Source organism: Mobula hypostoma, chromosome 1, assembly GCF_963921235.1.
Source record: "Mobula hypostoma chromosome 1, sMobHyp1.1, whole genome shotgun sequence".
Lineage (NCBI taxonomy): Eukaryota > Metazoa > Chordata > Chondrichthyes > Myliobatiformes > Myliobatidae > Mobula > Mobula hypostoma.
In genome coordinates, this window is record NC_086097.1 from 251,596,025 (window position 1) to 251,611,736 (window position 15,712).

Sequence of the window (15,712 nt, forward strand, 5' to 3'; positions counted from 1 at the left end):
CTTATTCACTTTATCCACCATTTCCTTGTCCCCCATTGCTACCTCTCTGGCATCATTTTCCAGCAGTCTGATATCCACTCTCGCATCTCTTTTACACTTCATATATCTGAAGAAACGTTTGGTATCCTCTTTAATATCATTGGCTAGCTTACTTTCATATTCCATCTTTACCTTCTTAATGACTTTTTAGTTGCCTTCTATTGGTTTTTAAAAGCTTCCGAATCTTCTAACTTCCCTCTAATTTTGTTCTATTATATGCCCTCTGTTTAGCTTTTACGTTGGCTTTGATTTCTCTTGTTAGCCATGGTTGTGTAATCTTTCCTTTAGAATACTTCTTCCTCTTCGGGATGTATTTATCCTGTGCCTTCCGAATTGCTTCCAGAAATTCTAGATGTCGTAGCTATGCCATCATTTCTGCCAGTGTTTTTTTTCCAATTGTAATTTCCTTTACACCACTGTAATACTGATACATCTGACTGTAGCTTCTCCTCAAATTTCATGGTGAGTTCTATCAACCTATGGTCAATTGCCCCATTTGGTTCATTGCACAACACCCAATCCATAATGGCTGATCCCCTCACAAACAAGAGAAAATCTGCAGATGCTGGAAATCCGAGCAACACACACAAAATGCTGGAGGAACTCAGCAGGCCAGGCGGCATCTATGGGAAAAGTACAGTCGACATCAACTGTACTCTTCTCCTAGATGCTGCCTGGCCTGCTCAGTTCCTCCAGCATTTTGTATGTATAGCTGATCTCCTCGTGGGCCCAACCACAAGCTGCTCTAGAAAGCCATCTTGTAGACATTCTAGAAAATCCCCCTTTTAGAATCCAGCGCCAACCGGATTTTCCCAGTCTATCTGCATATTGCAATCCCCAGTAATTATTGTAACATTGCCATTTTAGCATGCATTTTATATCTCCCATTGTAATTTGTAGACCACATCCTTACTAATGTTTGGGGGTTTGTATACAACTTCCATCTGCATCTTTTTAGTCGTCAAGTCAAGTGAAATTTATTGTCATTTAATTACATATATGTATATAACCATATATATAGAAACGAGACAATGTTCCTCCGAACCGGGATGCAAAGCACAGTAGTACACATGTAGGCCCCTGGTAAGCCTCAGGCTCGCTTCCATCTGGGGAGAGCAGCCTTTGGCCCCGCCAAACTGGGTAATCAAGTTTGGGAGTTTGCTGTGTGTTGTATCCCCTGTGTAACATCTGTACCTTGAAATAACATTCAGTCCACAATGTGCGGTTAAACGATTAAGATCTTATATTTAAGTATGGGGTTAGTAGAGAACAAAAGAAAAGGAAAACAAATAAAAGACACCAATAATCTCATAAACATGTCCAATGCACAAACGTTGGAGCTCACGGATTCCCTGTCGCTGATCCTCCTTGGCTCGTCATCGACCCCTGGGCTCCTGCCCCAAGCCCAGGCCCAGCGGGTCCGGCAACCGTCTCTTCAAGCCACGTCTTCTCTCTTCATCCTCCTCATGCCTTCTCCCCAAAGTCCACGCAACTAACAGCTTTCACATAGACAAAAGAATAACATCTATCCCAGTTGGTTAACAAGCGAATACAAGTCCTGTTATCACTAATTATAATCCAAACATACTGCTATAGAGAATCACTGTCTTAACCGTTAACAGTACAGAGAAGCCATTTTATTCACCTTAGCAGTAACATAAAAGAAACCCTTACACACATAACACAGAATAACCTATGAAGGTAAAGATAAAATCTACAGATGAATCGCACTTAAGCAACAAACAAAAGTGCATTGATGATAAATATTGTAAGGTACAGAACAGATTAACCAGTCACACATTCGAATTTGATGCAGCTGGGAGTTCCTGACCCCTCTTGTTTTTATGCATCATAGTCTCCTGCCTGATGGTGGAGAGTCAAAGAAGATGCTGATTGATGGGTGGGATCCTCAGTAATACTAAGGACACTGCGTAAGCAGCGCTCCTGATAGATTTCCCCGATGGATGGTAGGGAGACCCCTATGATCCTCTCAGCTGTTCTCATAGCCCTTTGGAGGGACTTCTGGTCCAATGCTCGGCTGCTCCCAGACCAGATGGAGATGCAACTTGTCAGGACGCTCTCAATGGTGTTTTTGTAAAATGCAGTTAAGATCGGGAGTGGAAGCCTTGTTTGCCACAATCTTCTTCACTGTTGTGCCTTCTTGTTCAGGGTTTTACCCTTGCAGTTCCTTAGCTTTATCCACAATGATTCAACACCTTCCTCTTTCTAGTGATTTGATTTCAGATTTTATCAACAGGGCAATGCCACCCCCTCTGTCTTCCTGCCTATCCTTTCATTACAATGTGTATCCTTGGGCATTAAACTCCCAGCTATAATCTTCTTTCAGCTATATGTTGCCTATCACATAGAAACATAGAAAATCTACAGTACATTACAGGCCCTTCAGCCCATAAAGCTGTGCCAAACATGTTCTTACCTTAGAATTTGGCCGAGGGTTACCCAAAGCCCTCTATTTTCCTGAGCTCCAGGTACCTGTCCAGGCGTCTCTTAAAAGACCCTATCGTATCCACCTCCACCACCGTTGCCAGCAGCCCATTCCACGCACTCACCACTCTCTGTGTTTTTAAAAGAAAAGAGACAAACAAACAAACTTAACCCTGACATCTCCTTTGTACCTACTTCCAAGCACCTTAAAACTCTGCCATTTTGTGTTAGCCATTTCAGCCCTGGGAAAAAGCCGCTGACTGTCTACACGATCAGTGCCTCTCATCATCTTATACACCTCTATCAGGTGACCTCACATCCTCTGTCTCTCCAAAGAGAAAAGACTCAAGTTCACTCAACCTATTCTCATAAGGCATGCACCCCAATCCAGGCAACATCCTTGTAAATCTCCACTGCATCCTTTCTATGGCTTCCACATCCTTCCTGCAGTGAGGTGATCAGAACAGAACTGAGCACAGTACTCCAAGTGGGGTCTGACCAGGGTCCAATATAGCTGCAACATTACCTCTCGGCTCCTAAGTTCAATCCCATGATTGATGAAGGACAATGTAACGTATGTCTTCTAAATCACAGAGTCAACCTGCACAGCAGCTTTGAGTGTCCTATGGACTCGGACCCCAAGATCCCTCTGATCCTCCACACTTCCAAGAGTCTTACCATTAATACTATATTCTGCTATCATATTTGACCTACCAAAATGAACACTTCACACTTATCTGGGTTGAACTCCATCTGCCACTTCTCAGCCCAGTTTTGCATCTTATCAATGTCCCGCTGTAACCTCTGACAGCCCTCCACACTATCCACAACACCCCCAGCCTCTGTGTCATCAGCAAATTTACTAACCCATCCCTCCACTTCCTCAACCAGGTCATTTATAAAAATCATGAAGAGTAGGGGTCCCAGAACAGAAGAACAGATCCCTGAGGCACTCCACTGGTCACCGACCTCCATGCAGAATATGACCTGTCTACAACCACTTCTGTGGGCAAGCCATTTCTGGATTCACAAAGCAATGACCCCTTGGATCCCATGCCTCCTTACTTTCTTAATAAGCTTTGCATGGGGTACCTTATCAAATGCCTTGCTGAAATCCATATACACTACATCTACTGCTCAACCATCATCAATGTGTTTAGTCACATCCTCAAAAAATTCAGTCAGGTTCATAAGGCATGACCTGCCTTTGACAAAGCCATGCTGACTATTCCTAATCATATTATGCCTCTCCAAATGTTTATAAATCCTGCCTCTCGGGATCTTCTCCATGAACTTACTAACCATTGAAGTAAGACTCACTGGTCTATAATTTCCTGAGCTATCTGTACTCCCCTTCTTGAATAAAGGAACAACATCTGCAACCCTCCAATCTTCCAGAACCTCTCCCGTCCCCATTGATGATGCAAAGATCATCATCAGAGGCTCAGCAATCTCCTTCCTTGCCTCCCACAGTAGGCTGGTGTACATCTCGTCCGGTCCCAGTGACTTATCCAACTTGACGCTTTCCAAAAACTCCAGCACATCTTTTTTAATATCTACATGCTCAAGCTTTTCAGTCCGCTGTAAGTCATCCCTACAATCGCCAAGATCCTTCTCCGCAGTGAATACTGAAGCAAAGTATTCTGAATATATTCTGCTTATTGAGAAAGTAAGGAGGCATGGGATCCAAGGGGTCATTGCTTTGTGGATCCAGAACTGGCTTGCCCACAGAAGGCAAAGTATTCTGAAGCAAAGCTAGCAAATAATATTAAAGAGGATACTAAAAGCTTGTTCAAGTATATAAAGAGTAAAAGACAGGTGAGAGTAGATATAGAACCAATAGAAAATGATGCTGGAGAAATTGTAATGGGAGATAAGGAGGTGGCAGAGGACCTGAACGAGTACTTTGCATAATCTTCACTGAGGAAGACATCAGCGGTATACCGGACACTCAAGGGTGGCAGGGAAGAGAAGTGTGCGCAGTCACAATTACGACAAAGAGAGTACTCAGGAAGCTGAATAGTCTAAGGATAGATAAATCTCCCGGACCAGATGGAATGCACCCTTCGTGTTCTGAAGGAAGTAGCTGTGGAGATTGCGGAGGTACTAGCAATGATCTTTCAAAAGTCGATAAATTCTGGCATGGTTCCGGAGGACTGGAAGGTTGCAAATGTCACTCTGCTATTTAAGAAGGGGGCAAGGAAGCAAAAAGGAAATTTAGACCTGTTAGCTTGACATCGGTGGTTGGGAAGCTGTTGGAGTCGATTGTCAAGGATGAGGTTACGGAGTAATTGGAGGCATATGACAAAATAGGCAGAACTCAGCATGGTTTCCTTCAAGGAAAATCCTGCCTGACAAACCTATTGCAATTTTTTGAGGAAATTACCAGTAGGCTAGACAAGGGAGATGCAGTGGATGTTGTATACTTGGATTTTCAGAAGGCCTTTGACAAGGTGCCACACATGAGGCTGCTTAACAAGATAAGAGCCCGTGGAATTACGGGAAGTTACATATATGTGGATAGGGCGTTGGCTGATTGGCAGGAAACAGAGTGGGAATAAAGGGATCCTATTCTGGTTGTCTGCCGGTTACCTGTGGTGTTCCACAGGGGTCCATGTTGGGGCCGCTTCTTTTTACATTGTACATCAACGATTTGGATTATGGAATAGATGGCTTTGTGGCTAAATTTGCTGATGATACGAAGATAGGTGGAGGGGCCGGTAGTGCTGAGGAAGCAGAGAGTCTGCAGAGAGACTTAGATAGATTGGAAGAATGGGCAAAGAAGTGGCAAATGAAGTACAATGTTGGAAAGTGTATGGTTATGCACTTTGGCAGAGGAAATAAACGGGAAGACTATTATTTAAATGGGGAAAGAATTCAAAGTTCTGAGATGCAACGGGACTTGGGAGTCCTCGTGCAGGATACCCTTAAGGTTAACCTCCAGGTTGAGTCGGTGGTGAAGAAGACGAATGCAATGTTGGCATTCATTTCTAAAAGAATAGAGTATAGGAGCAGGGATGTGATGTTGAGGCTCTATAAGGCGCTGGTAAGACCTCACTTGGGGTACTGTGGGCAGTTTTGGTCTCCTTATTTAAGAAAGGATGTGCTGACGTTGGAGAGGGTTCAGAGAAGATTCACAGAATGATTCCGGGAATGAGAGGGTTAACATATGAGGAACGTTTGACCGCTCTTGGACTGTACTCCTTGGAGTTTAGAAGAATGAGGGGGGACCCCATAGAAACATTTTGAACGTTGAAAGGCATGGACAGAGTGGATGTGGCAAAATTGTTTCCCATGATGGGGGAGTCTAGTACGAGACAGCATGACTCAAGGATTGAAGGACACCCATTCAGAACAGAGATGCGAAGAAATTTTTTTAACCAGAGGGTGGTGAATCAATGGAATTTGTTGCCACGGGCGGCAGTGGAGGCCAAGTCATTGGGTGTATTTAAGGCAGAGATTGATAGGTATCTGAGTAGCCACGGCATCAAAGGTGATGGTGAGAAGGCGGGGGAGTGGGACTAAATGGGAGAATGGATCAGCTCATGATAAAATGGCGGAGCAGACTCGATGGGCCGAATGGCCGACTTCTGCTCCTTTGTCTTATGGTCTTATTCATTAACTACCTCCGCTCCCTCCTCCGGTTCCATACACACTTTTCCACTGTCACACTTCATTGGTCCTATTCTCTCACGTCTTATCCTCTTGCTCTTCACATACTTGTAGAATGCCTTAGGGTTTTCCTTAATCCTGCTTGCCAAGGCCTTCTCATGGCCCCTTCTGGCTCTCCTATTTTCATTCTAAAGCTCCTTCATGCTGGACTTATAATCTCCCAGATCTCTATCGTTACCTAGTTTTTTTGGATCTTTCGTAAGTTCTTCTTTTCTCCTTGACTAGATTTACAAAGCCTTTGTACACCGTGGTTCCTGTACCCTACCATCTTTTCCCTGTTTCTTTGGAAAGTACCTATGCAGAGCTCCATGCAAATATCTCCTGAACATTTGCCACATTTCTTCCGTACATTTCCCTGAGAACATCTGTTCCCAATTTATGCTTCCAAGTTTCTGCCTGATAACCTCATACTTCCCCTTACTGCAATTGAACACTTTCCTAACTTATCTGTTCCTATCCCTCTCCAATGCTACGTAAGGAGATAGAATTGTAATCACTATCTCCAAAATGCTCTCATACTGAGAGATCTGACACCTGACCAGGTTCATTTCCCAGTTTCAGATCAAGTACAGCCTCTCCTCTTGTAGGCTTATCTACATATGGTGTCAAGAAACCTTTCTGAACACACCTAACAAACTCCACCCCACCTAAACCCCTCGCTCCAGGAAGATGCCAATCGATATTTGGGAAATTTAAATCTCCCACCACGACAACCCTGTTATTATTACACCTTTCCAGAATCTGTCTCCCTATCTGCTCCTTCATGTCCCTGTTACTATTGGGTGGTCTATAAAAAAAACATAAAGTAGAGTTATTGACCCCTTCCTGTTTTTAACTTCCACTCACAGAGACTCAGTAGACCCCACCCCTTTTGCCTCCCTCCCTGTCCTTTGTGAAACATCTAAAGCCTGGCACTCGAAGTAACCATTCCTGCCCCTGAGCCGTCCAAGTCTCTGTAATGGCCACAACATCGTAGCTCCAAGTACTGATCCATGCTCTAAGCTCATCTGCTTTGTTCATAATACTCCTTGCATTAAAACAGACACATCTCAAACCATCAGTCTGAGCATGTCCCTTCTTGATCACCTGCCTATCCTCCTTCTCGCACTGTCTCCAAGCTTTCTCTATTTGTGAACCAACCGCCTCTTCCTCTGTCTCTTCAGTTCGGCTCCCACCCCCCAGCGATTCTAGTTTAAACTCTCCCCACCAGGGTATTGGTCCCCCTGGGATTCACGTGCAACCCGTCCTTTTTGTACAGGTCACACCTGCCCCAAAAGAGGTCCCAATGATCCAGAAATCTGAATCCCTGCCCCCTGCTCCAATCCTTCAGCTACGCATTTATCCTCCACCTCATTCTATTACTATACTCACTGTCACGTGGCACAGGCAGTAATCCCGAGATTTCTACCTGTGAGGTCCTTCTCAACTTCCTTCCTAACTCCCTGTAGTCTGTTTTCAGGACCTCCTTCCTTTTCCTACCAATGTCATTGGTACCAATAAGTACCATGGCTGATATCCTTCCCATTTCAGGATATCATGGATGCAATCAGAAATATCCCGGACCCTGGCACCTGAGAGGCAAACTACCATCTGTATTTCTTTCCTGCGTCCACAGAATCGCCTGTCTGACCCCCTAACTATAGAGTCCCCTATCACTGCTGCCATCCTCTTCCTTTCCCTACCCTTCTGAGCCACAGGGTCAGACTCCGTGCCAGAGTCATACATGCCAATCTGTAACTATGCTACAAGTTCATCGACCTTATTCTGTCTGCTGCGTGCATTCAAATACAACACCTTCAGTCCTGTATTCATTCTTTTTGATGTTGTCTGCCTTTTATGTTGCAGCCCATCCTGTTGATTGTAATTTTGCCGTATCAACAGCCTCTCCTCACTACACATTGCCTCTGTTTGTAAACCAGCTACCTCACCTTCAGCACTACCATTCTGATTCCAATCCCCCTGCCAAATTAGTTTAAATCCTCCTGAACAATGCTAGCCAACCTGCTCGCAAGGATAGTAGATCCCCTCTGCTTCAAGTGTAACCCGTCCTTTTTGTACAGGTCTTACCTTCCCCAGAAGAGAACCCAGTGACTAGTAAATCTGAACCACTGCTTCCTGCACCAGTTCCTCAGCCACGCATTCACCTGCGAAATCATCCTATTCCTCCCCTCACTGGTGCGTGTCACAGGCAGCAATCCAGAGATTTCCAATTTGGAGGTCCCTGTTTCTCAGCGTTCTACCTAGCTTCCTGAAATCTCGCTTCAGGATCTCTTCAGCTTGTCTACCGATGTCATTGGTGCCAATTGTACCAGGACTTCAGGCTGCTCACCCTTGCCCTTGAGAGTGCCATGGACTCAATCCAAGACAACATTGACTTCATCAACTTTGCCTCCAACTTCCATCCTGCCCTCAAATTTACCTTGTCTATTTCCAACATCTTCCTCGCCTCTCAATTTTTCTGTCTCTATCTCTGGAGACAGTTTATCCACTGGTATCTTTTATAAACCCACTGATTCTCACAGCTACCTGGAATATGCTTGTTTCCTGTCACTTATAAAAATGCCATCCCCTTATCTCAATTCCTCTATCTCTGGCGCATCTGCTCTCAGGATGAGGCATTTCATTCCAGAACTAATGAGATGTCCTCCTCCTTCAAAGAAAAAGGTTTTCCTTCCTCCACCATCAACGCTGCCCTCACCCAAATCTCTTCCATTTCACATACATATGCCTTCACCCCATCCACCCACCACCTCATCAAGGAAGGGGTCTCTCTTGCCCTTGCCTACCACCCAATCAACCTCCACGTCCGTCACGTAATTCTCCATAACTTCCACCATCTCCAACGGGATCCCACCACCAAGTACATCTTTACCTCCCTCGCACCACCTGCTTGCTGCAAGGATCACTCCCTACGCGACTCCCTTGTCCATTCATCTGTTCCCACTGATCCCTCTCCTGCACTTGTCCTTGCAAACAAGTGCCACACCTGCCCCTCCTCCTCCTCCCTCACTACCATTCAGGGCCCCAAACAGTCCTTCAGGTGAAGTGACACTTCACCTGTGAGTCTGTTAGGGTCATCTACTGTATCCAGTGCTCCCAGTGTGGCCTCCTGTACATTGGTGATACCAACACAGACTGGGAGACTGCTGCGTGGAGAACCCACGCTCCATCCGCCAGAAAAAGCAGGATTGCCCAGTGGTCATCCATTTCAATTCTACTTCCCATTCCCATTCCGACACATCAGTCCACGGCCGCCTCTACTGTTGTGATGAGGCCACACTCAGGTTGGAAGAGCAACACCTTATATTCTGTCTGGGTAGTCCCCAAGCCGATGGCATGAACATCGATTTCTCAAACTTTTGGTAATTGTGCCACCCCCCTCCCCCTTCACTATTCCCTCTCTCTCATCTTCCCTCATTACCTGCCCATCACCACTCTCTGGTGCTCCTCCCCCTTTCCCTTTTTTCCATGGTCTTCTGTCCTCTCCTATCAGATTCCCCCTTCTCCAGCCCTGTATCTTTTTTATGAATCAATTTCTCAGCTCTTTACTTCATCCCTCCCCCTCTCCCAGTTTCACCTATCACCTACTACCTTGTACTCTTCCTCTCCTCCCCACCTTCTTACTCCGACTTTTAATATCTTCGTTCCAGTCCTGATGAAGGGTCTCGGCCCAAAGTGTCAACTGTTTATTCTTTCCCATTGATGCTGCCGGGCCTGCTGAATTCCTCCAGTATTTTGCATGTGTTGCCATTCTCACTAAACTGCCATGCCCTAACAAACGAGGAATGAACTGATAAGAACAGAAAGAGAGTAATTTGTAAGATACTTTACCTCACCCAAGCCTGAGCCTTATGAGGCAAAGTCACTCTGAACACTGTACACTGAAAGGAATGGCCACTCTCCTTGCACCTGTACTATTTTTATTGGCCCTTGCTGATGAATCCCTCTCGCTCCTCAACTCAGAGATGCTGCCTTTAAAATCTCAGTCAGAGACTCAGAGAATCTGCCTTTAAAATCTCAGTCTCTGTCCTGATTGAAAGCCAGCTCTTTCACAGACTCCCTGACACCGATTGTACCACTTAGAGAAAACTGCCGCAAAGCTCTGCTTATTCAATCTTGAACACAGACCTGACTGAAAGTTACCCTTCCTCCTTCCCTTTCTCCCACAGTCCACTCTCCTCTGGTGTCAGATTCCTTCTTCAGCCCTTTACCTCTCCCACCTTTTATCTCCAGCTTCTTATTTCATCCCTCTCCTCCCCCACCCACCTGGCTTCACCTATCACCTTCTAGCTCGAAATTCTTCCCTTCCCACCCCCACCTCTTTATTCTGGCTTCTTCCCCCTCCCTTTCCAGTCCTGAAGAAGCCTCTCTGCCCAAAAAGTCAACTTTATTTCCATAGATGCTGCCTGACCTGCTGAGTTCCTCCAGTATTTTGTGTGTGTTGCTTTGGATTTCCAGCATCTGCAGGATCTCTTGTGTTAATGATTTTAAAAATTTGTCACCAGATCTACCAGGTCTACTCCAGGAGATCTGCAGAAGATATTTATATGATTCTCACATCATACAAAGCCAACTATGTTATCATCGAGGAGGGAATTTGTAATGACATGGGTTCACTTTCAGTGAAAGGCTGCCGAGTCAAGGATTTGGTGGATGTTGCGAATGGCCATGTAAGTTTGATCTAAAATCTATTTTCCAAGTATTTGCATATTAGTTGGACAGAACGACAGAGGTACAACTTGGTTATGTCCGGAAAATATCCACAAAGTAGAAGTAAAGGTGAAAGGTGAAGCGTTTAGGGGGAACATGAGGGGTAGGGTAGCTTTCTCACTCAGAGTGTGGAACGAGCTGACAGCGGTAGTGGTTGATTGCAATGTTTAAGAGAAGTTTGAATAAGTATGGATGTGTGGGGGAGGCATTGGGGCTTCTACGTTTATTGTTCTTTGTTTTGTGGATTTCTGTGAAAAGGACAAATTTCAGGTTGTATACTGTATACGTACATTAGTGTTAAGGTACGTTATGTAGGACTAGATATTAATATCCCTTGCACTCCTGAGACGTGCTGCGTAGACTCTGTGGGGTGGCCAAGTCAGTGGTGGCATCTTCTGGGTTATCAAGTGGGCGCCCTCTTTCCTCAGTGTTTCACTGATAGGCCCACGACACCTCCGGAGGGTTCAGCAGTGAACTCCGGCATCCTGGGCTCACCCCCTAGATGCCTTTCACTCACTTGGGGGCCCAGATGGAATCCTTTCTCTTCATCCAGAGCCACTGACTACACTTTTCAGCAGCTCTGGAGAGGTCTTTGACTGCTTGTCGGTGCGTCTTCCCTCACACTCCCAGCTCCCGGAGTAGCCTTGATGTTGATGTGGCTACAAGCCCTCTGCAGCCTACTTCGACCGGTCGGACCCTTGCTTTCCAGCCATGTTGTTGTGCATCGGCTGCAAGCTCACCATACCTCAGCTTCTTGCGCTCGTAGGCCTCCTCCACTGCATTCTCCCAGGGCACTGTAAGCTCGATGATGTAAACGAGATGGAGTGAGGCCGACCATAGCACAAGGTCTGGTCTGAGGTTGGTTTCTGCGATTTCAGTTGGGAAGCAGAGCCTCTGGCCTAAGTCTGCCACCTTCTTCCAATCATGTGCCCTGCCTAGCCGCCCGGTGTCTGGTCTCGATGTATCGAGTCTGGCTTGACCCTCACCTTCCCAGACAAATGCTGTTAATGGCCAGTGGGATGAAGGGGGAGGAAGAGCGTTGACGCTCATCTGCTGACTTTCCAGCACAACTGCAAGACACCGTAACACCTGGTTGTGCTGCCAGGTGTATCGGCCTTGAGTAAGGCTGGTCTTGCATCCCACCGGCATGTGTTTTAGTGTTGCTGAAGTTGGGCAGAGGGAGCATGTGGGGTCCTCTCCATAGCACTGGCTGGGATTCATGGGAGACAGCAAGACATTGTAGGCAGCCCTGATGGTGAAGCTCGCTCTGAATGTCCCCATCTCCCACCGCTCTTTCCAGGAGATGTTTCTTTTCTCCACTCCCTCCCATCTCATCCATTGCCCCTGCCTTACCTGAGTGAGGGCCTTTGCGCACCTTACCGCCGCCTCCTGCCGACGTATCTCCTGTGTCATGAGCCTGCATCTCTGAGACGGAGCAGCCTTGTTCCAGGCTGGTGTACTGTCCCCAAGGCCATGACCGCTCCTCCCGTGCTGCACGCGGCCCACGATGTCCCTGTGCTCGAGTGCCACCTCTGCTTGCTCGGCTGCTTCTGATGGAGTCCATTTCCTCCAGGATCCAGGATGCGGCAGCTTGTGCTACAAATGGATCACTCACCTCTGGTAACATCATCTCCAGTCTTACTTTGGCGCACTTGTACTCCTCTGAAAGACTGGAAATGGGTAGCTCTAGGACTCCCTTGCCGTAGAGCCCTATGCTGCTGAGGTACCTGGGAAAACCAGGCCACTTCCTTACGCATGAGCTGATCAGTCTCCCCAGCTTTTCCACCTTCGAGATTGGAACCTCATACAGGGTTAGTGGCCATATGAGAGGTGGAAGGAGCCCAAATTGCATACACCAGAGCTTCAATTCGCCAGGGAGTGTGGTTCTGTCGGTGCACTCAAGGCCACTGACAGCATCCTTCCTGAGCTGATCTACCTGCTCTGTGTCTTTGAGGGATGCGTTATACCACCGACCTAGGCTCTTCACAGGCTTCTCGAAGACTGTTGGAATCGTCTCATCGCCCATGTAGAAGCGTTGGTCTACCAGCTTCCCCTTGACGATAGAGATGCTTCTGGACTTGCTCAGCTTGATCTTCAGCCGAACCTGCTCGACGTTCTCTTGAAGCTTTCTCAACAGCCGTACAGTACAAGCCTTGGTCGTGGTGAGTGTTGTGAGATCGTCCATGTACACTCGGGTAGGCGGCAGCCTCAGGCCAGGTCTTATGTGCTGTCCTCCAACCCCCCATCAAGATGCTCTGATGATCACCTCCATGGCCATGGTGAAGGCTAACAGGGAGATGGTACAACCGGCCATGATTCCCACTTCCAGAAGTTGCCACACTGTGGTGTAACCTGCAAACATAGCTGCACGTCCTGGAAGTAGGCCTTAACGAGGCATGTGAGGGCCACTGGGACCCTGAAGAAGTCGAAAACAGTCCAGAGGAGGTTAGGAGGGACTGAGCCGAAGGCGTTGGCGAGGTCCAGGAACACCACGTGAAGATCTTTTCCCTCCTCCTTGGCGACCTGGATCTGATGACAGATGGTGCAAGCGTGTTCCAGACAGCCAGAGAAGCCCGCAATCCCTGCTTTCTGCATTGATGTATCAATCAGATGGTTCCTTTGCAGATATCTTGACAGCCTATGAGCCACCACACTAAAGAAGATTTTGCCGTCGAAATTTAGGAGACTAATCTGGCGGAATTGGCTGATTTCTGATGAACCCTTTTCCTTTGGGATCAGGATTCCTCTGGCTCTCTGCCAGGATGTTGGTAAGTCCTGCTTACGCCATACCACCTTCATGAGCCTCCAGAGGAACCTGGTGCATTTTTGTAGAGCCTGTATGGCACTCCATTGGGACCTGGGGCTGATGCGGCCTTTGCTCTGTGCACAATTTTCTCCACCTCACTCCACCTAGGTGGGCTGCTATTTAGTTGGTGTTCCGGTGGATGGATTGGTGGCATGTCAGGTGAGAGGGTGATCTCTTCGTGGCGTTGGTTGTCTGTGTGTAACTTTTCCAGTTCTGCCTTTGATACTGAGAGACTTCCAGTCTTCTCCCCTGTGAAGAGACCCTTCACAAACTTGAAGGGATCTTTAACAAAACTTGTTCTTGTCCGCTCCCTCTTCCTGCGCTTCCTTACCAGGTTCTCAGCTCTCCTCAGTGTCACGACCCTGCTCCGGATGTCTGCTTGCAACAGGTTTATGCCTTCCTTCTCCTCCTCTGTGGCCTTCCTCCATTGTTTCTTCAGCTGCCTCCTCTCTCTGACTGGACGATCTATTTCCTTCTGCCTCCTGGACTTAGTGGGGATCATCGATGTAGTTTTCTTCCTCTAGCACTCCAAAACGTCCTGCTCCATAGCCATAGATTAATTCCCCCATTCTTTCCAACTTCTTCATGGTGGTGCCTCTGAGCGTCTCTAAGATGTTGGAGAGGTCAGCATTGACCTCCTCCCACATTGTCTTCTCACAGGATTTTGGCCAGTTGATCAACAGCTTTCGCCCGGGATCTTCTTTTCCGTAGCAGGTTGTAATGGCCTGGGTTTGGGTTGCCCTCCTGTGCCCTGCTCTTCCTCTGCTGGAACAGGGCTATTGATGTCCCGAAGACTTTGGGGTTTTGTCCTGTTGTTGATCTTCAGTCGACTGACTCGACCTACTTCTCAAAAAGTAGCTGTCGATGCGAGGTCCCTGTTGCCCCTTCTTCAGGCATCCTGTCCTGCCCTGATGTATTTTCAGGCCTGTAGTGGAAGTGACCTTTGCCCAGCCACAGATGCAACTCTGGAGCTTGTGTCCTGCTGCAGCCTCAGGCATGCTGATCATCCAACTGATTGTCTGTTCCATTCCTGTGGCAGTTGCTGGGTTGTCTACCGATGAGTCATCCTCCGCCCCCGCTCTCGCTGACTCACCTTGAAACTTGAGGGGTACGGAGGGCTATGGTGCAGATGCGGGTCGATGGTACTAAACAGAATAGCAGTTCAGTATGGACTAGATGGACCGAAGGGCCCGTTTCTGCACTGCCGTGCTCTACAACTTTATGAAGAGAGATTGTTCCTTGTTTTTTTGTGAGGAGGTTCCTGTCTTGTATTTACTTCTCAGATTTAACCTTTTGAATCTGAAATCTAAAAAGCAGCAGATGTATGAAACTTGATGCAAAATGCTTGAAGCTCAATTTAATATTTTGAAAACTGAAAAAACAGCAGCTGCTTGAAACCCGAGGTAAAATGCTGAAGGCTTAGCAGGTCAAACATCATTTGTGAAGATAGAAACCAGAAACTAATTCTTCAGTTTGCAGAGTGGGAACAGCTACTGATAAAAATGTATCTCTGATAGGTGGAGACCAGGGCTGATCGGGTAGGACAATTGTTTTCCATTGAGTTAACTATTGCTGATATAGTTGTAGGACAGAACATAGAACAGGACAGGCTCATCAGAGCATGATGTTGTGCCAACCTTTTAACCTACTCTTAAGATCCATCTAGCCCCTCCCTCCTCCCTAATCCTCCATTTTTCTATCATCCCTGTACCTATCTAAGAGTTTCTTAAATATCCCTTTTGTATCTGGCTCCAGCAACACCCTGGCAAGCTATTACATGCACCCACCACTCTGATTTTTTTTTAAGTACCAGTAAAATTCCCGTTGTACATTCCTCCAATCACCTTAAAGTAATGCTGTTTTGTATGAGCCATTTCTGCTCTGGGAGAAAGTCTCTGCCTGTTCATTAGATCAATGAGTCTTATCTTGTATACCTCTATCAAGTCACCTCTCATTCTCATTTACTCCAGAGGAAAGAGCCCTAGCTCACTCAACGTATCCTCATAAGATATGCTCTGTAATCCAGGCAGCTTCCTGGTA

General features: G+C 46.8%; 1 protein-coding gene across 4 annotated transcripts in view; it reads left to right on the forward strand.

The window, feature by feature from the left end:
* Nucleotides 1-15,712, forward strand: part of LOC134356310 (probable C-mannosyltransferase DPY19L4) — a 104,069-nt gene that overhangs the window by 84,696 nt on the left and 3,661 nt on the right. For all 4 annotated transcript variants that reach the window (XM_063067185.1, XM_063067192.1, XM_063067199.1 and 1 more), the window contains exon 18: nt 10,662-10,826. In XM_063067185.1, coding sequence (XP_062923255.1) covers nt 10,662-10,826 — 165 coding nt within the window. The remainder of the gene's footprint in view (nt 1-10,661; nt 10,827-15,712) is intronic.